Below are 22,471 nucleotides of genomic sequence, written 5' to 3' on the forward strand. Positions count from 1 at the left end.
TAGCGAAGCATGTATTAAACCATGGTTTAAGCCATAAGTTCAATTTTATGGTGATTGAATTGATTGAGAGAAATAAGAGACTAGGAAATATAAAGAATCACACAGAAAAACAAGAAATAAAATGGATAATAAGAATGCAATCTGATAGAGCTAGTGGTATAAATGAGAAGATTTCAATTAAGCCATTTCTTAGAGATAAACCATTGAAACATCATACATGAACATTTATATAATGTATGAATATATTAGTGTTAATGTCTAAGTTATTTTGTCTACTAGCATTTTGGTATATATGTAAGCACTTGCTTATAGGTATACATATTTTTTGTATACATGTATGCTTTCACGTATGTATGCATGTAAGTTTTTATTTATGCATATGTGTTGCTTATATATATGGCGTTTTATGATTATCTATGCATTTATATACATACAAATAGTAAGCATATTGATGATATCCCTAGATACATTATAAGTGTATTTTATATGATAAATTTATTTATACATCATATATTTTTGATAGTTGATTAGTAATGATTTTAATAAATATATATATGTTTTAATATTTTCAATGTTTATAGTTTGTATGAAGAACTTTTAGATATGCATATCATGATGCGTATATTTAAATATTCTTGAAAGTAAAAAATTTTTGCTTAGTTGTATATCTGTGTTTTTAGAATATATCTATCTTATTTGTAGAACAAAAGTTGACTTCAAAGTTTATCAGTACTTTTTGTCATTCCACAGAAAGATTTATTTGTCTTTATCACCATCTAGTGGAAAAATGGTATTTACTGAGATTTTAAATGTGCTTTTAAATGTATTTTGGTGCCATTTTTCATTTAAATGCCCTGAAAAGTGTTAGTAGTTGTATGGCTGATGAAGGGTTTGGTTAAAACCTGAAAGCGCTTACTATTTTACTGAATAAATGGACTACAACTATAAATGTGTTATTCTGAGTCATGGTGGTACTTTGGTGACCTGTTGAAGAAACATTTTACATAATGTTAATGAAAGAGTTTTAAAGCAATTAGAATGGGATATCAGAACGTTGCAAAAAGAAATTACCACTGATTTACTTTTTAGTTCCATAGAGGATCAATACAGAGTATTTTTTGAAAAGATTCATAGAGAATCTACTATTATTAGGTGAAGAAAGAAAAAAGTTAGTTATGGACTGAGACCAATATAACACCAACATGGCTTATCTCTGTCTGACTCCGGTGGTTAAGCCTAAGTGGAGATAGATTGTCTGTAAGTAATGAGAATGAAGGGGTCAATCCAACAATGGACTTCATTGTTGATGATGATGGCAAGGCTTTTTTAGACGAGGGCAGATTCCCACAGTGTTCATCTAGGATTCTAAACAAGAACACCAGAGTGCAGCATCAGGTTTTGGGGTCACAACCCGAGACACATGGCAGTCAGAGAGTGGAACAGCAGCCATTGAAGGGATGGCATTTGAAACGGCAGCAGCAATAGAGAGAGCTGCGGATTATCCATCATTTTGCCAAGGTTCTGTTTATAACTTTAGAGGTTTTAACATTTATAACTACAGTCCTTTGGTCATCACCCATTACAGGGTGTAAAGTTTTTACTTTTGTACCAGCAAATTTAATTTGGTACAGAATTTGATTGACTTGAAATTGTTCATATGTCTGGTGACTGCCAGTGTGTTTTTAATTAGCTTACTGTGCTACTCATTGCCAGACATTAAAGCAGAGAAGAAAGTCTAAACTACAACATAGCTTTAAACTGTTGAAAGGGACCCTGCAAGGTGGTAAGAAAGGTAAGTGATGTTAACTACATGGTGGAACCGCTAGGCAGAAGGCAGGGGCACAAATTGTACCATGTTAACATGATGAAACCTTACTATGATAGGGAGGCCCTTGTGTTGAGCATTTGCAGTGGATTGCAGGAGGAGTCTGAGGGAGATATGGGAACTGATCTCCTCAGTCAGGCTTGGGCTGACACCTTAGTGGAAGGGGTAGCAATGTCCTAGTAGCTATCTCCTACCCAGGTTCGAGAAATCTGAGCAGTGTTGCAGGAATTTGGGGACATGTTCACTGGTAAACCAGGGTTCACCCACCTGGGACAGCACCAGGTGGACAGAGGACCCCAAAGGCCTATTAGGCAGGCCTCTTATAGAGTGCCTGAGAGAGTCAAACAGACTGTGAGGGAGGAGGTACAGGAGATGTTGGAACTAGGGGTGATTCAAGAGTCCAATAGTCCCTGGGCCTCCCCAGTGGTGCTGGTACCAAAGAAGGATGGCAGCATCAGGTTTTGTGTGGACTACAGGAAATTAAATAGTCACACAGAGTCGGATGCTTACCCCATGCCTAGGACAGATGAGGCCCTAGAGCAGCTGGGTGGGGCTAAGTATCTTACAACCATTGATCTTACCAAGGGTTACTGGCAGGTGTCTTTAACTCCCAGTGCTAGGGAGAAGTCAGCCTTTGTGACTCCTTTTGGCTTGTATGACTTCACAAAGATGTCCTTTGGGATGAAGAATGCCCCAGCGACTTTCCAGAGGCTGATAGATCATATCCTAGCAGGAGCAGGAGGGTTTGCCCTTGCTTACCTACATGATATTTCCATCTACAGCCATTCCTGGCCAGAGCACTTTCAGCATGTCAGGGAGGTGCTGGACAGACTACAGAGGGCAGGGTTGACCAGTAAGCCAAGAAAATGTCTGGTGGGTATGGCAGAGGTCTCCTACCTAGGATATAGAGTGGGGAGTGGTAAGATAGAGCCAGAACCTTTCAAAGTGGAAGCCATTCAGGCATGGCCTGCACCTGTTACTAAAAAGCAGATGAGGTCATTTTTAGGGACAACAGGGTACTACAGAAAGTTTGTCCCCAGTTATAGTACCATAGCTGCTCCCCTCACAGACCTGACAATGAAGAGCAGGCCAGATAAGGTAGTGTGGATCCCAGCATGTGAGCAGGCATTCCGGAAGCTTAAAGAAGCTTTGGGAGGACCCCCTGTGTTATCCAGTCCAGATTACAGCAAATAATTTGTTGTGCAGGTGGATGCTTCAATCCATGGGGTGGGGGCTGTACGTAGCCAGATTTTTTCAGAGGGAGAAGAGCACCCAATGGTTTATCTCAGTCGTAGGCTCCAACCCAGGGAGGAATGCTATGCAGCTGTAGAAAAGGAATGTATAGCCATAGTGTGGGCATTGCAGAAACTTCAGCCTTATCTTTATGGAAGGAAATTCACTGTTATGACAGATCACAACCCCCTAACATGGTTAAACAGATCCAGCTAGCAAAATGCCAAGTTGCTAAGATGGAGCCTGGGGTTGCAAGCATATGATATGTCAGTGCAGCACCACAGTGGGATTAGCAATGCCAATGCAGATGGGCTCGCAAGACAGGGAATGGGGTAAGGTATACTCATATAGCCCTAACCCTCTCAAGTAGTCTTTCTCAAGGGCCACTTGAAAAACTAGCTTGAGTTCTCTGGGGGGGGGGGGATTTGAAGGCTGCCAGCCTAGCCAGATAGAATTTTATAGATAATGCTGCCATCTGTAAATATTAATGTAAACCACAGGCTTGTTGTTCTAAATGGAAAAAAACTGCTGTTAGATGTGGAACTGCAAAAAAATGTAACAACAGTCCACTCTGCTGGCAGAAAGCTGACCAAGTAAAGCATGTTGTGACCCTTTGATCTAAAGTCGGCTCCAGCCTGTCTAGATGAAGACATCCTTTCAATTGTTTTAACCAATAATTAAATTGATAGATTTAAACATGCAAATGTATTTTTATTGCTCTGTTTCCTGACCATCTGCAAGATAATAAAAGGGGATGTTAAGAATGTAAATGTAAATGTAGTTTCTGTTAGCCTGGGAACCCAGAGATGTGTGAAGAATGATGTAATGGGAACCAGGAATGTGATTTTAAAAGTAGAGAGAATCAGAGAGCTTTAAGCATTTTTGTCTTGACCATCCAACTCATCACCACTCTGCCTGTTCTATATGTAAGTTATCTTAGATTTGTGTTTTCTCTTAGAAATAGCTAGAAACTAGAAAGTTTAGACTAAGTGTTTTTCTGTGATGTCAGAACTGTACAATTGAATTATTTTAGGTATTTCTTTGTGATCTCTAAACTCTTGACTAGCACTGTGTAGTAAGAAGTATTGTCTTGTGTTTTTATTATTTATTATTAAATATTTTAAAACCTTTCAACTGTGGCTGTTTTGTGTAGAGATAAGTTAAGCTCTAAGAGTACATTGCATGTATATAAGGATCCTGTACCAAGTCATTCTAATAAGCCTTGACTGTTTAGTTATACTACCAATTCGATAATAATATTGCACAGTAATAATTGGACACTCTTTCAAGAGCCTTTGAGTAGCTGATAAATATTAGCTGGGTGGTGGTAGTGATTTCTACAGTATAGTCTGGGTAAAAGGGGCAAAGCTGGAGAACCTGTGCCAGCCTTCCCCAGAAGTGTCTGTGTGGTTGTATAAACTCATATCTCAAAGTGTGTGTGTGTCAGCTACTTGGGCAGGGACATGAAGCACTGCTTGGACAGAGAGGGTGCTGGAGATTTTAGCTTGCCCAGCTGGCTGAGATCTGGACTCTATAACTGTGCCAGTGGAGAGTCTTATTGGGGACCCGGAGAGCAAGGCCGTGACCATCCCCGGCCTGACTGTGATCTCTGTGTGCCCTTAAGGGAAATTGCACTTTACTATGTGTATTTGTTATCCTTTCCTCCTATATGAGATGCCCCTCACTGGTGTTAGTGGTGAGGATTGAGGCTCCTTGATTGCTGGGCCAGGGCACAGGCATCACATCATATATATTTTTGACATTTTAGTCATGAGAAACAGTCATAATATAAAATTTGGACATCTAAAATAAATACCTGCTGAAAACCACAAAACTTTTGTGAGCAGCTATTCAGCGGTTAGCCCTGTAGGTTCCTAACTTGTGTATTATACACTGCTGTAGCTAACACATGTATATAGCTCCTCTTTCATAGCACTTCACACCTGTAATAAATTTTTAATCTGTATGACGGAAAAATCCTGATTTATATCCTGACAAGTAACTGCTTCCCCCCACCTACTATATTGGCCATTTATATTAAATGTTCAGAACAGAGTGAAATGCCACTGTCTTCATTTCATCTCTCACAGTTCCTCATTTTTGTTGACACATATCTTTGACCAGTGCTACTACATTCCACTACCAATAGGTGTGAACATTTTGCATTAACAAATGTTTATTTTACTTGCAAATGCTGTAATTTGAGTTTTATTTCAAGTTTGCTAATACAGTAGGGCCAGTATTCAGAAATGCCCCAGCTACAAGCAGCAGCAAAAAGGGCCTGTTAGCACAATCATGGAAATCAGTGAGACAGAGACATGTCAGACAAACTGAGGAAAGACCTCATAAACAACTAATTTGTATTTTCCCGAATCATTCAGTGATTACTGCAATAGCTAACAGGCTATTTTTGCTGTCCTTGGGGCAATCACCATTGGTGGCTGATGCATTGTGTTAGCACAGTCACAATCCTTATTCATTCCCTCATACATATTGTGATGGACCTCCTCTGGGTAGGTAATCAAGGAGCTTCAATACTCAAAACTGACACCAGTGAAGGCTGTTCACTTGGAACAAAAATAGATACACACAGTATTTCCAGATGCAGCTCTCTGCACCAAGCACAATTTCCTTTAAGAGCACACAGGGAATACATTCAGTCCTGGGGCTGAGTTTCCTTCTCTCTCTCCAGGTCCCAAGTAAGACTCCCCACTAACACAGCTATAGAGTTGAGTCCTCAGCCAAGTGTTCCAAGCCAGGTCCTCCTCCACCCTCTCTGTGAAACCAGTGTTCTGTGTCCCTGCTGTAGTAGCTGACACACACACACTCTTTGAGATTTGATTTTCACAGACACACACACACACACACACACACACACACACACACACACACACACACACACACACACAAACACACACATACAAATTCTCACACCTGGGAAAGGCTGGCACAGATTTACCAACTATGCCCCCTCTGCCCAGACTATAAGGTAGATACTGCCACCAGAACAATCCAAACCAGTTACTGTAAGGCTCTTACAAGGGTACCCAATTATGCTGGGTAAAATTAATACTAATAGAAATGGTAGTGTTTGACCACTGCAGCAAGGCTTTCAGGAGTGGCCACAGTGTCACCAAATAAATATAAGTACTCTCAAAAGTTAAAATATTCTCTAAAAGACCAGCCACAAATAAAAGTTTACATATATTTAATAATAAATAATAAAATTACATGAAAATACTGAATATCTATTTACAATAAACACCAGAGTTTTAATCACTTGAAATACTAAATGTAACACAGATGGAAAGGTTCACACAGATACAGAGAAACAATATTTAACTATTCTCACTATATTTTTCTAACTGATTAAAAAATTACTGTCCCTAGTTCACTTAGTAGAGCAAGGCAAGATGACATGGATGAGTGGTCCTTCTTTGTCAGGTTTCGAAAACAGACTGCCCAATACTTTTGTCAAGTCCAGTATTAAAACATCATTTCAGTGCTGGATTACAGTATGACATCATCCACATCTGGTCATCTGACTTCTGGTTCCCACGCTACTCCCTTTACTAGAAACTGAGGCAGAAGCTTACACATATGTGTCACCATACATCCCCACATAGAGCTTTGCTAAGATGTGTTGTAGCATGTGGAAGCTATAAAACCATTCCAAAAACTTCTACCCTTCCAGTGTAGCAATGAGTTCACTCCCTAAGGACAATACAGTACGATCCTAGTCCTGGTTTTCACAGACATTTTGTCTCTGGCTGTAATCAGAACTGCAAGATGCAATCTTTATGGCCTAAACCAGGTAATTTAATTTCAGACTATTTTCAAAGTTAGCTGGACTAAGGTTAACCTCTTCTCTTCCAGTATCCTCTGTTACAATATATTCATTTCAACAGTTACAATACAGTCTGACATACAGATGTATTTCTTTCTTGCCAACAGGATCCACTGTTTGTACATTTTTAGCACAAACAGCTTTACAAATACATTTTTCAACACAAGTACCTGTACAAATCAGTTTGATATACAAATGACATATAATTCTTTACAAAATTACAAAATTACAGCCAGCTATGTTGACATATGTTACACATCTACTGCCTTACTTCTCCTGGCATAGCTGGTAAAACCTCACATCATCACACATACACAAACAAGCACACACACACACACACACACACACACACACACACACACACACACACACACACACACACACACACACACGCAGAGATGTTCATAATATTCCTGTGTTTACAGAATATCCCTGATGTTGCCTCTTATTTTTTTCCTTTTTCCTAATAAATCACAAATGATTACAGTCAGCCAATGATGCCAATCATTAGAGTTTCATTCTTCTTACTTTTCAGAAACTGCATTGTGATACTAGACTTATTGCTCTATTAATTCTTCAAGTGGATTAGAGTAATATTTATAAAAATGTCATGTGTCATCTGGCATTCTCCCCTTTTTGTCCAGAAGTCTAGAGCACAACCCACCCCGTATGTCATAGACCATTTCAGTCAGTCAATAATGCCAGGTCATACTCCTCCCCATATGCTTTGTGATGCAAAACCTAAGTTAACTTTTTAATTAGATTAAAGTGACCCTGGTGTCTAGTTTTACACAGAATTTATATATATATATATATATATATATATATATATATATATATATATATATATATATATATATATATCTTTATTACAATATAAGCAGTTGACTTTAATGCACCCCCCCCCCCAACAATATATACCAACTCCAGGGTCGCACGACATTGGGGAGGGGGACAAATCCCAGTTTTATGCCTTGAATACTGGTGTTCGATCAAATTAAGTTTCGATCAAATGGGTTTAGGTCAAATGGTCTTTCGATCAAATGAAGTAGACCCATAAATATATATATATATGTTTGTGCGTGTGTTTGTGTCTGTATTTTTGGTGTCTAGTGTTATTGCAGTATGTGCTCATTAGTCAAGGGAAATTTAGGTATGGCAGCAACACACACACACACACACACACACACACACACACACACACACACACACACACACACACACATTCATGCAATTGTGCATCCACACCCACACACACCCACATGCACTCACATACTCAGCAGACACCACACACACACACACACACACACACACACACACACACACACACACACACACACACACATTCATGCAATTGTGCATCCACACCCACACACACCCACATGCACTCACATACTCAGCAGACACCACACACACACACACACACACACACACACACACACACACACACACACACACACACACACACACACACACACACACACATTCATGCAATTGTGCATCCACACCCACACACACCCACATGCACTCACATACTCAGCAGACACCACTCACAGCTCTCCATACCATGCACATACACATTCTCACTTACCCCTCGACACTACCTATCCCTTAAATTCAGCAGGATTTACCTCTAACACAATCTTACCCTTCCGATGCAATAAGTGAATATAAACTTTTGTCTAAAATAATTACTATGGCTAGTACTAAGAATCTATGCAATGTTTCTGTAAATTGCTTGGCTATGTAAAGAACTTCCAGCAGGCATTTCAGGGGAAAGAGCACATGGCTAATTACTATATGCTTCTCCCAAGAATGCTTTGTGGTAGGCCATAGAGAGCACTCACCATGATGTCTCACCATTTCAAGGTAAGCACTGCAGTAGAACTGTCTAAGAACTGGAAACAGGTACTGTCAGAGGTAAAGTGGGCTTACTGCTGGTTGTAACTTTTCTGAATCCTAGCCTAGGCATCTGCTCTCTGTATTACTTGTGATAAGACATTTCATGGGAACATAATTCTTACATAACTGACCTGTCAAGGGCATTAAAGTCAACTGCTTGAAGCAATTAAGCTTACTAATCTTTGTGTTGGAGACTGCTTCAAATAATGCTTTCTGCTGGGCTGGACAGATTGAGTAATACTCTGTGCAATTCCGAGAAATAAACTAAGCATGTACAAATTATTTGTTTTAATTGTAAATTGTAATGAAGATAATTACCTTTATCCTACTAAATAATAATTATATAAATGGGTATTTTTGCAGGCTTTACTCTGTACCTTAAATCATCAATACCCTCAAAACCACTATTAAATCCCTAGATGGACTTCACTGCTTAAATATAAATGGTAACTATTATTTCACTTAAGTGTTATTAATTCTTTATAAGAGTAATAAAATGTATACATTTTTGTTGGATTTCAGATTTTTTAAAGTCTTGAATACAAAAGATCATGGCTTACAAAATAATTTATTTCTTTAAATATGAAATTAGAAGCAAACAAATGTAACTTCTACCAGATGCACAGTCTGTGAATTTATCAGTAGTTATAAAAACAAATATAACAAAAAATTGTACTATAAACTGGTTGGAATAGTTAGACAGAATGAAGCCCTGCCTTGCAATGCCCCAGTGAGTCCACTAACACAGTGTCCAGGATTGAGATCAGAGGCAATGTCTATGGGGTTTAGGTATTCTAGTGCCATTTTATATTGACATCCAGTTGTTACAGGTGTTTTGAATTTTGTATTTGCAGTTTTAGCTCAATTCTGTATAACTGGACTCAAAAAACAATAGACTAACTCAGTTCTGACCAGGGTAGACTGAAGACATATTCCCAGTAATGGGAGGTTTATAACTTGACCAGCAAGTTACTCATACTTTAGCCATACTACATGATCTCTTTTTCAAGTATTCCATCATGACTCAGAGGTTTGTAACCTTGCCATGCATGAGTCTTGCACATATCACTGCAGCACACTACATCGTGACACAGTGCTTCACTTAAAGTCCTATAAAATCTTCTTGTTGTGTGTCTTTGTGATGTGAGACAGACAGTACGGGATGATTGCTACAGCTGTCAGAGGCACAACAGCACTCTTGCAGAAGGACAGGAAATAAAATAGCAGTTCAGTCTTAGTTGGTGGTTTGAATGAATCAAACAAATGTAGTGCTATTAAGGAAAACACAGAGCAGCTGAGTTTGAAGCTGAGCTTTTGCCCTTGTTTTGCTTTACAACTTTCAGCATAAAACTGGGAGTTGAGAGCCAATCCCAGGCCAAAAAGGGCACCCAGGTTCCTTAGTAGACCAGCAAAGGGGGTGGTATCAATATGAATCCATTCAGCATTGGCACACCATCTCTTAGCTTTCTCCACAGACCACAGAAGATCCACTCCAAGAGCTTTGAGTAGCAGGTAGAAACCAAGAGCAGAAATTAACAGGAACAGGGTGGTATACAGGTATTGCTTCAGGCTTGCCTTGTAGATTAATTGGATGTGATTAAACACTTCAGCCACTGCTATACCTGGAAATTGAAATAAAAACAATACAGAAAAAGTATGCATCAGTTGGCAAAATACACTTAGACAAATCTGTTTCCAAACTGTTTCTAACAAATTGTACTAGCTGCACTGACAAATATAGAGCTGCATGGTGACATTTATTTTATGTTAAGCAGAAGTCTCAATATTTTGTTTTAATTTTGCATTATTAGTCTTAAACACTGCATGGTTGTTAGAGTTTAGGGGATATTGTGAAGATTAGCATGGCAGGACTCTCAGTACAGCTCAGCATGGGAGTATTGTGCAGATTAGTGTCAGAGAATTATGCAGATTGGTATGGGAGTATTGTGCAGATTAGTCTCAGAGTATGGTGCAGACTGGTATGCAAATTAGTGTCAGGTATTGTTCAGACTGGTATGGGAGTACTGTGTAGATTAGTTTCAAGAGTATTGTGCAGACTGGTATTAGAGGACTATGTAGATTAGTGTCAGAGTATTATGCAGACTGGTATGGGAGTACTGTGCAGGTTAGTGTCAGAGTATTGTGCAGACTGGTGTTGGAGTACTATGTAGATTACTGTCAGAGTATTGTGCAGACTGATATGGGAGTATTGTGTAGACTAGTTTCAGAGTATTGTGCAGACTGGTATTGGAGTACTGTGCAGATTAGTGTCAAGAGTATTATGCAGACTCTTATGGGAGTACTGTGCAGGTTACTACTTCCTTTCAATGCGTTCTGTAGTTCCTTGAATAAGCTTCCAAACAGTTTTTACATTAGAAAATGGTTCTGTCCTGGCAATAGTGTAAGTGTGAACATGTGTAGCCTTGAGGATGTTATTTTAAACAAGCATTTATTGACCGATACTTTGTCACCCTAAACAGCTATAAATTCCATAATTTAAAATGACCATAAGTTTGCAATATATGACAAATGTATGCACACAACAAACAAACTCGATTAATAGTTGAATTTTTGCTTGTGACAATTTCAGAAATAGATTTTACAATTTTATTAAAAAAACAGCTGTGATATGATGCTGGATGATTAGATTATTTGGAAATAATTTGTAAACTGGCTGCTCAAGATACACAGGGGTTTTCATTGGATTGAGGACCTGATGGATGTTCTGTTCTCCATTAAACTGAGAATAAACTGAAATAAATGATTAGACTTGTATATTGGAATGTTATTATATCACGTTCATTAAATCAGTTTAATGACTGCCCATAAATTTGCTGGGAATACAACTTGGTAACTTCAAAAAGCTACATTTTGTTTACAATATTTCTTTACCTGGACTCACTAGAATGGGTCAGCTGATTAATGGCAATGAGAGAACATTTATATATACAATAATGTACCAGTCCCAATTGCTACTGACTATATTTTTGCATATTCTCAACATGTATCTTAGTGGTATCCATAAAATCTTTATGTGTCAAGAAGTTACAGTCATAAATTATAAAAAAAGCATACAATTTATGTAACTTGCTAACCACATATTTATAAATATATAAAAATACACAAAAACTGCTTTAATAGTAATTCAAATGTTTACATTTTCATATCCTTGATAACCATTTATTAAATCTTTGTTTTGATGTGTATCAGTAGATGCTTCTTATGTGTTTTTACATATTGCTTGCATTAATTATTTTATTGTGATTTGATCAGATATATTAAAACTATATACGACTCATCTTTGCAATAATCTAGCTAATTCTATCTAACGTATTTCTGAATAGAGTGGCCCTAATCTTCCTGTATTTATTTAATTCATTCTTATGACAGAAATTATCTACTTTGCTTAACAACAAATGCAGGAGGGACAGAGACAGTGTTATACTTCTTTCCAATGATGTTATTTTGATATATTCAAATTTGTACTTCAAGAATCTGTGAACCTATGTTGACAATGAGCTGTCCTTTAATCACACTGCATCCACTACTGCAAGGCAGTCATTTTTCATTGCACAGCTTGTATCTAAAGGTATGACATCCAGGTCTAGGATATTATTATTCCACTGTAGTCAACACTTATTAGGCCACTCACTGAGTACAATGCACATTTTGGTGTGCACTTATCCATGGTCTCTCCATATCTGTACACAAAATATAAGGGGGAAAACATCCCATGGGAATATAAGGAGATGCTTCCTAAGATCCTCACAGATCAATTGCGTAATAAGTACCTACAAACCTATATAGATAACATTTTCTACAGTACTGCATTTTAAGCTGTCCTTGTCTTTATTCTTAATCATGTTATGCGATGTAGGTATGTTCACTGACAATGTTTAACTATTTATCCAAATAATTTATACTTGTGAAGTATCATTTTAATCATCCTATATATACAGTGGATGAAATGTAATTATTTTTTTCACATTACTCCTTTTTTGTTTTACGTTTTTATTCACAATAGTTGATTTCTCCAGCTTTTTGTTTATTAAACAGTTTGCAAAAATTCTGCATCAGTTATGGTCTCCTCTTTCAGTATTCCCAGTTCTTCCCTAAAGCAGAGCTTAGGGAAAGAGTGCACATGGCTTATTCAAAGTAATGTAGAAACTTTGCGTTGCAAATGTTTTTTTTTCTTTGAATGCCTGTACTTCAGATCCATAAATAATTATATTACACTTTTTCCTTGATTGCAGTCAACAAAGGTTTTATGGTATAATTTCTATGTTTGTTAAATCTGAGTGGCCCGTATATCACTTTTTTAATTTTCATTTTTAAGTGCTCAGTTTTGTCTTGCTGAGTATTCCTGTATGAAAATATCAAGCTCAGATATTTGTAAGACTGAATTTGTTCAACCTATTCACCATTCCTGTACAACTTAAACATTTCCTTTTCCTACTAAATATTAACAATTGAATTTTTTCACTATGAATTTTGATCTTATATTCCTTTGCATTATATTCCAATATTTGAAAATTGCCATTTTAGTGTTGGGAGACTTAATGTTATTAATAATGTGTCATCTGCAAAGGACAAAACAGGAATATTTTCTTCTTTAGCTTTTATTGTACTCACATTCTCTTGTGAGAATTCTTCTATCACTTCATTAATATAAATTATCAACAGCCAGGTTTCCAGATTGCACGCTTGCATAACTGCGTCATTCATGTCAGCCATTTAGTATATTAACTTTTAGATGTTACTTTGACCTTTGCTTGATTGCTACTATTCAGCTCCATTATTACTATAATTAAGTCATTACATTATTATTTTTCTTACCGTGATTTCTTATAACATGAGTCAGACAGGTAACCAAATGGTTTGTCCAGTTGACAATAATCCAAATGCAGTTCATTGAAAGACTGGTTCATCAGATATTGGTTATGCACTTTTCTCACACTGTTTTTGACTGTAGGGTTGATGTATAGATAAAATAGGGGTGTTGAGGTCTCCTTCCATATAGGGAGGGTGCAGTAGGCTTGTTTACTGAAAGCAGCTTTCAGTTAAATATTTTTGAGATATTTGCAGTCAAAGTTTTTTTTCCTTCTCTCTATCATCACTATCCTCCGATATATGTGGCCTGTCAACAATGTGATATGCATCTCTTAAATCAAGAAATAACGTAAATCATTTTTGCTTAGTGAACATTATACACTTTTCTGTTAAATGCAGAAGAGAAAATTGGGCTGTTTCAAATATCCTACATTCTGTATGGCCGTACTGCAATTTGCACAAACCTTCTTTTGATCTCTTCTGTTTAGTTCTTATACCATGATTGGTATAAACATCTGTAAATAAGTATCTAATAGGGTTATGGGTCTATACATCTGTGACAATTTCCTCTCTTCTTTTGTAAATTACAATCAAACCTCTCTTCTGTGATTCTAGAAACATTAGATTCTTTATATACTTTTTATGTTCTAAATTCAAAATGTTAGCCCCATCATCTGCAGCAGCTTTATGCTAATAGTTTGATAACCAGGTGGGTGAGCTCGCTCAGAGACCATTTTCAGTCATGTCCTGGGTGCAAAAGGTACAAAATTAACAATACAATGAACGAATAAGAATGCAGGCATCATCTCAAACAAATAGCAAGAATATAATCCGCTTCCAACTGTAAAGAGGTTCCAATTTAATTTTTAAATGCTTTTAGAGGATAACTAAAGTATGTACAATATATATATTTAGGAGACATATTAAACACAGAAACAGAACTGAATGTTTTTGATTATATTAAGGAATATTTAAGGTGTTTTGGTTGATTGTCTTTGTTTAACCAGTATCATGGAAACATGTGTACTTGGCTTCTTGGAATAGGAAATCTTTTATTGTTTGCTTTAAGGGTCCCAGTGTTTTATTGCCTTTAACATTAATTGGTAGATTATTCTGTAGGTCTGTTTCTAATATGCAGAATGATTTTTTTACAATGGCTAGTTTAAAGCATGGTCTGGCTAAGGCGAGATTATAGTCTTGGCTGTCTCTCAGGGAGTAGTTTTGCTCTCTGTGTGATAGTTTCATTCTCAGAAGCTGGGGGTAGCCTATATGCACTAATTTGAACACTAGTGTGGCCAGAGGAAGTGTGGCTCTGCTTGTGATAGGGAGTCAGTGCACTTTATGCAGTATGACACAGGATGTGTATTTTGGTGTGCTAGTAATGCAAATCTATGTATCGTTGCCTTTGCAGTTTGCAGCTTTTGAATAGGGCATATTCAAGTTTAGGAAACATTACATTTTTAGCTATGGCTGTCTGAGTAGTAGGAGAGAGGAAGCGCTGTATTCAATTGCATAGTTTTAGTTGGGAGAGAACTTTGGAGATAATATTGTGACAACCACACCCTGGCCCAGCAATCAAGGAGCCTCAATCCTCACCACTAACACCAGGGAGGTTGTCTCCTAGAAGAGGAAAGGATAACTAATGCACACAGTAAAGTACAATTTCCCTTAAGTGCACACAGAGATCACAGTCAGTCTGGGGCTGGTTGCTCCTTTGCTCACCAGGTCCCCAATAAGACTCCCCACTGGCACAGCTATGGGGTCCAGGTCTCAGCCTAACTGGGCAAGCTAAAACCTCCAGTACCCTCTCTGTCCAACCAGTGCTTCATGCCCCTGCCAAGTAGCAGACACAACACATACACACTTTGAGATAAGTATATATACAACTTCACAGACACTCCTGTGAAAGGCTGACACAGATTCTCCAACTGTGCCCCTTTACCCAGACTATACGGTAGTAATTACTGCCACCACCTAGTTAATAAAATCAGCTACTAAAAGGCCTTTAAAAGGGTGTCCAATTATTACTGTGCAATATTAATATCCAATGGTAGTATGACTAACAGTCAAGGCTTACTTTAGAGTGGCCTATTACAATAACATCTATAAGTATGCAATGTACTGTAGAGCTTATCTTTACAAAAATCAGCCACAGGTAGAAGGTTTTATAATATTTAATAATAAATAATTAAAACACAAGAAAAAACTACTACACCGCAGAGATATCTAATAGTTCAGAGATCACACAGAAACTTAGAATAATACAATAGGACAGGCCTGATTTCAAAGAAAAATACCTAATTAATCTTTACTAGCTTTAACTATTCCTACAAGAAGTCACAGTGCTAAAACTTATATGTGAGCATAAGGCAGAGTGCTGATAAGTGGATGTCAAAAGTCAAAATGCTTTTAGTCTCTTGTGAGAAATAGTATTTAAACATTACTAACAAACATGTTTGCTGGGTCCCTCCCCAAATTACATCATTTTTGACACACAGGTTTTCCCAGGCAAACAAACTGCATTATTTAGCACTCTAACACCTGCACAGAAACTTACAACAATAGAAGACATTTCACATGTGTATTCTAACAGGAACTAGAGCAATAAAGCACCTACCACATCTAAATTCTGGTCATAAACTTTAGCCTTAAAACAATGGGCATGAAACCTTCATCCAGCCGCACTGGAGCCGAATTGTAAAATATTAAAGAGATTCATAACATCTTTTCAACTTAAAAAGACACATTTGAAATACTTGGCTTGGTTTTCCTTACAGCAGATGGCAATGTTGCAACAATCTTGAAGTTCACATTTTACAGTGTTTTCTTGCATTTAAAAACACAAGCCTGTATTTTACATTTATTTATACAGTTGATAGAATTATGTATCAAATTCTATTTGACTAGGCTGGCAGCCTTTGCTCATCTCTTCCCAATCATCACAAATGTTATCAGTATGAGTTTTAAAACTGAATGTTGGGTCTAGAGTCAAATATTATCAGTATGAGTTTTAAAACTGAATGTTGGGTCTAGAGTTGGTCCTAGATACTTTTGTTCAGTCACATTTGGAATAGCCTCTCCTTCAAGTTAATAAGCTTAAGTTTTGGTAATGATGGGAGCTTTTTGGGGTTTGTAAAGAGCACAACATTTGTCTTTGTTGAGTTATCAAGATCCTACTTGAATGAAGCCAACTGCATAGGACTGAGGATTTGTCTTAGATATTTGTTTGTAGGGACTGATGTGTTTTTTCACTTTCAAGTGGAATAGTGGCATCTGCATACATTACAAAATTTAAGTTAAGGAGGTCAAGGGTGATGTTGTTGGTAAACCAAGGGAAAAGTAGAGGCCCTAGTACTGAGCCTTGTGGGATTCCAATATTAAGTGTACCTACGTCTGAGAATGTCTGTTAGTGTAAACTTGGAAAGATCTCTCAGGTAGTTTTGAAACCAAGAAAAAGCATTGTATACAAATTTCAGCCTTTTATGTTTGTAGTGGAGCAGATTATGGTTAACAGCCTTGAAAACTGTAGTTATACCTACAAATATTCTAGTTATAATGAGGCTGTTGTTGTATTATTGTAGGTATGATATGCTGCAGAAATGAATGCCATCCTGGTGCTAAGGAGTTTCTGAACCTGTTTTGGCTGTCACAAAGGAGGCTGTAGCTGTTGATATGCTTAAATAGTTATTTATATAGCAGTTTCTGAAATATTTTTGTTACAAGTCAGGTACTGAAAATTGGTCTGTAGTCTTTCATATTTGATGGAGTGTGTAGGTTTGGTAAAGAGATGATAGTGGAATGATTAAAGTGAGCAGGGACAACAGTGGTCTTGAGGCAAAAGTTAAAGATGTATTTAAGAGGTTTAGCAATGTTTTCAGCACCTACATTGAGAAATTTAGGGTGGAGTTTACTATAATTACTGCTTTTGATGTTTAGTTTTAAGAGGAGTGTTATTTTTTGTTTGTGTGAGATGGCTGTGTAAGGTAACATGGCAACATACTCAGCTAGTGTGTAAAGTTCTGCGGATGGTTGATGTAACATCCAATAAGATGAAATGTGTTTTCTGAATATGTTTTTAGCTTAAATATGTTGCTAATTTGAGAGTTGCAGAAGGGTTTATAAAGGGATTACATGTATCAGATGGTATGTCTTGTAATAAAAGCTTTACAGGTTCAAATGGCTAGAAGATATTTAGGTATATTTGCTATTTCTATACTTTCATAGTGTATTAAAAAAAGGCACTGTGGCTGACCTGAAAGTACCCCTGTGATAACCTGGTGAGGGAAATGAGCTGCCAAAAAGATCCTGGACAAACAGACAGCAATCTGCACTCCCCAGAATCCCATCCACAGTAGACTGTGCGCAAACCTAGAAGACAGATATAATTAGGTTAATAAATAAGTTGTAATACAAGACAGCTCCCATACTTTTTTTTGCAGTCTCTGAGTTCAATATTTATATAACTGCTGAAAAAACATGGCTAACCTGATACATGTGTTACCTGTCAACCTCTTAGTGCAAACATTCTGGACAAAGCCAAAAATAATGGGTGAACAAAGGCTCCAAAATAATAAAAATGTTTAAATATAGCTTATAGTAACCTAGAAAGTTGACAGAATAACCGGTTTTGCATTAACATGAATTTTCAGAAGGATATGAAGTCTGAAATTGAAGTGACTGTCATTACTGAAGTCAGTCCTCAGCAATTAAATAGATAACCATACATTTTATGAAGAACAGACCAAAAATATTAGAATAAAAATCTTGGCATTCTGTGAAAATCTGGACAGTTGAGAGGCATATCAATGAATCAAACCTAAAGACATCCTTCCATTCAGCCATCCGCAGTAACTTTTTCCCATTTTTGCACATGGGGTCAGGAGGTCACTTCAACAATGACAATCATCCTGAACCAAGTTTCATACCACCAGGTGGCTAGTTCTGTCACAACTGTTCATCCATGCCACACACTCACAAGCACACTCACATCTATGTCCAATTTAGAGTGTCTGGTCCAACTACTGCATGTCTTTGGAATGTAGGAGGAAACTAGAGCACCCAGAGAAAACCCACATGAGCACAGAGATGACGTAAACCTAAAGACATATTAATCAATTTAATTCTGTGTCACACTCCAGATACGTCTTACACATATCCACTTGAAAGGCAAGCAGGTAAGCAGTTTGTTAGGTTTAGAACTGCTTCTGGATTGAACTAGATAAAATTAAACTCAGACATGCTATAAGATTGTGCTGTAGGGAATGGTGACAGTGATAAGAATATGCTCGTTTTGTCCATCAATCATGTCCATATCAATACTGCCTTGTTCAATTGTTATGTGACAGATTAGTTCACTGGCCATGACAACAGCCACTGAGCAAGAAAACCAAATATTCAGACCAGCTAAGCAGTACTCATTCAGTGTGTAGTGCCCCCTAAAGTAAACAGCATTTCTTTCTTTCTTTCTTTTTTTGGAGCCATAAACTTGTGCAAACGCAGGCACTGGCTGACAGCTCAGTAACAGCTCCTTAATACTCCGTAACAACTGCCAGACAATGTAGGCAGCAGTTTGCATGTGCTGTCTGAGTACAAGAACTAGAAAACTGAATGTACTTTGTGTTGTTCAGCTAAAACAATCAGGTAAGCAGCTGCATGAGGAAAGTGTACACTTGGTGGCAGTGAAGGGCATGCGTGACCTAGACATTCCACTGGAACAGTGTGTGTGTGTGTGTGTGTGTGTGTGTGTGTGTGTGTGTGTGTGTGTGTGTGTGTGTGTGTGTGTGTACTCTGACCCAGCATATCATAAATGGTCATATGGGACCATTACTGAATTAACCTTGTCTATGATCCAAATTACAGCTAAAATGAAGAAAGAGTACTTCATATACTGCAATAGGTTCCAGTGATAAAAAAGCTGCACTGTATACAATCCCCTGATACTCCACTGTTCTTTAGTATGTAGGACTGCTGATAGCTAAAGGATAGTCTGATTACAGGACTCCCAAAACCCATCTTCTGAGTACTGCTTATATACAGTTCAGAATCATACAGCTTAAATACAGAAAAAGATTAGTTAAATATTTCTTATAAAACTCTTAGCATTAGTAATTTATCACTGATACACTTCTCAACTGCCACTGATTTTGCAAGACATCCCTGATTTTGCCTTATATTTTGCTACATCCCAGGTAAAGTTTTGATTTTCTGGTAAATCACAGGCTTACAGTCAGTCAATAACATTGGATATTAGAGTTTCATACTCTTCAGACTTGAAAAAGATGCATTTTAGTACAAACCTATTGTTTTGTTAACTTCCTAAATGCTTTAGAGCAGTATTTAGACATTGCCATTGAGTTTTGACATTTCTCCTTGTTATTTTTGTTTGTCCTTTCTCTTGAGTAAAGAAATTGAAAACTATTACTGATTATGCGTCATATATTGCCTGTTCTGAAGAAGTCCCCAAGGGCCAAATATTCTTTGTAATACTGCAGTTTGTTATAGCTGAAGATGTAAATGCTATAAATATTGAGAAGTTACAGTGAGGTGGTTGAAGTTGCATGAACAATGAATGTTTTGTACTTTACTCAGTCGTACAGATAAACATAACATTATAACTGGCTAACTGGAAATTTTGTCATCTAACAAGATTAAGAGAAGTGGAACCAAATTCATGTAGTCTGAAAGGTAACCATCTGAAATGTCAGGACCTGCTACAGCGAGTCCTGAAATATGGAGAGTGAATGGCAGAAACATCAGACTTATATATACTATATATATCCACTTGAAAGGCAAGTAGGTAAGCAGTTTGTTAGGTTTAGAACTGCTTCTGGATTGAACTAGATAAAATTAAACTCAGACATGCTATAAGATTGTGCTGTATGGAATGGTGACAGTGATAAGAATATGCTCGTTTTGTCCATCAATCATGTCCATATCCATACTGCCTTGTTCAATTGTTATGTGACAGATTAGTTCACTGGCCATGGCAACAGCCACTGAGCAAGAACACCAAATATTCAGACCAGCTAAGCAGTACTCATTCAGTGTGTAGTCCCCCAAAAGTAAACAGCATTTCTTTCTTTCTTTCTTTTTTTGGAGCCATAAACTTGTGCAAACGCAGGCACTGGCTGACAGCTCAGTAACAGCTCCTTAATACTCCGTAACAACTGCCAGACAATGTAGGCAGCAGTTTGCATGTGCTGTCTGAGTACAAGAACTAGAAAACTGAATGTACTTTGTGTTGTTCAGCTAAAACAATCAGGTAAGCAGCTGCATGAGGAAAGTGTACACTTGGTGGCAGTGAAGGGCATGCGTGACCTAGACATTCCACTGGAACAGTGTGTGTGTGTGTGTGTGTGTGTGTGTGTGTGTGTGTGTGTGTGTGTGTGTGTGTGTGTGTGTGTGTGTGTGTGTGTGTACTCTGACCCAGCATATCATAAATGGTCATATGGGACCATTACTGAATTAACCTTGTCTATGATCCAAATTACAGCTAAAATGAAGAAAGAGTACTTCATATACTGCAATAGGTTCCAGTGATAAAAAAGCTGCACTGTATACAATCCCCTGATACTCCACTGTTCTTTAGTATGTAGGACTGCTGATAGCTAAAGGATAGTCTGATTACAGGACTCCCAAAACCCATCTTCTGAGTACTGCTTATATACAGTTCAGAATCATACAGCTTAAATACAGAAAAAGATTAGTTAAATATTTCTTATAAAACTCTTAGCATTAGTAATTTATCACTGATACACTTCTCAACTGCCACTGATTTTGCAAGACATCCCTGATTTTGCCTTATATTTTTGCTACATCCCAGGTAAAAGTTTTGATTTTCTGGTAAATCACAGGCTTACAGTCAGTCAATAACATTGGATATTAGAGTTTCATACTCTTCAGACTTGAAAAAGATGCATTTTAGTACAAACCTATTGTTTTGTTAACTTCCTAAATGCTTTAGAGCAGTATTTAGACATTGCCATTGAGTTTTGACATTTCTCCTTGTTATTTTTGTTTGTCCTTTCTCTTGAGTAAAGAAATTGAAAACTATTACTGATTATGCGTCATATATTGCCTGTTCTGAAGAAGTCCCCAAGGGCCAAATATTCTTTGTAATACTACAGTTTGTTATAGCTGAAGATGTAAATGCTATAAATATTGAGAAGTTACAGTGAGGTGGTTGAAGTTGCATGAACAATGAATGTTTTGTACTTTACTCAGTCGTACAGATAAACATAACATTATAACTGGCTAACTGGAAATTTTGTCATCTAACAAGATTAAGAGAAGTGGAACCAAATTCATGTAGTCTGAAAGGTAACCATCTGAAATGTCAGGACCTGCTACAGCGAGTCCTGAAATATGGAGAGTGAATGGCAGAAACATCAGACTTATATATACTAAGTCAGAAATGCAATTTCTCGGAACATTCTCTTTTCTTCAAGATATGGCAATCACGAAATTGGTATATATATGTTCAGGGGGTGTGGGGGACTTGGCCCCTGCATGGGAAGCTGCAGGGAGAAGCTTGCACCCCCCCCCCGGGAAAAGAAGATTAAAGGAGAAGACTGATTTTCGAAATTCGCTCTTCTCCTGTGTTTTCAGTGTTTTTTTAGCGAAATGCCTAGTACTGACGTTTTAATATGGAACCATTTTTTTAATATGATCTATTAAACTCAATGCACAGCATTTAGCTATCTCTAAAAATGGTACTACCACCTGGTAAGGCCTGTGTTAAAGGAATGTTGGAATACAAGCATATGCATTTCATTTGTAGGGCTGTTATTTTCCAAAAACTGTAACTTCATTATCTCTATTTTAAATTAAATAGT

At 37.4% G+C, this 22,471-nt stretch overlaps 1 protein-coding gene across 1 annotated transcript in view; it reads right to left on the reverse strand.

Annotated features, from left to right (window-relative positions):
- Window positions 1-9,917: 9,917 nt before the first annotated feature.
- LOC122788371 (glucose-6-phosphatase catalytic subunit 1-like) overlaps window positions 9,918-22,471 on the reverse strand; it is a 28,113-nt gene continuing 15,559 nt past the window's right edge. The window contains exons 4-5 of the mRNA XM_044055446.1: window positions 17,890-18,005; window positions 9,918-10,429 (exon numbers count right to left, since the gene is read on the reverse strand). Of these exons, the coding sequence (XP_043911381.1) occupies window positions 9,918-10,429; window positions 17,890-18,005 (628 nt within the window). The remainder of the gene's footprint in view (window positions 10,430-17,889; window positions 18,006-22,471) is intronic.

The sequence above is a fragment of the Protopterus annectens genome, chromosome 13.part0 (assembly GCF_019279795.1).
Source record: "Protopterus annectens isolate FY-2018-M chromosome 13.part0, PAN1.0, whole genome shotgun sequence".
NCBI classification, from domain to species: Eukaryota; Metazoa; Chordata; order Ceratodontiformes; family Protopteridae; genus Protopterus; species Protopterus annectens.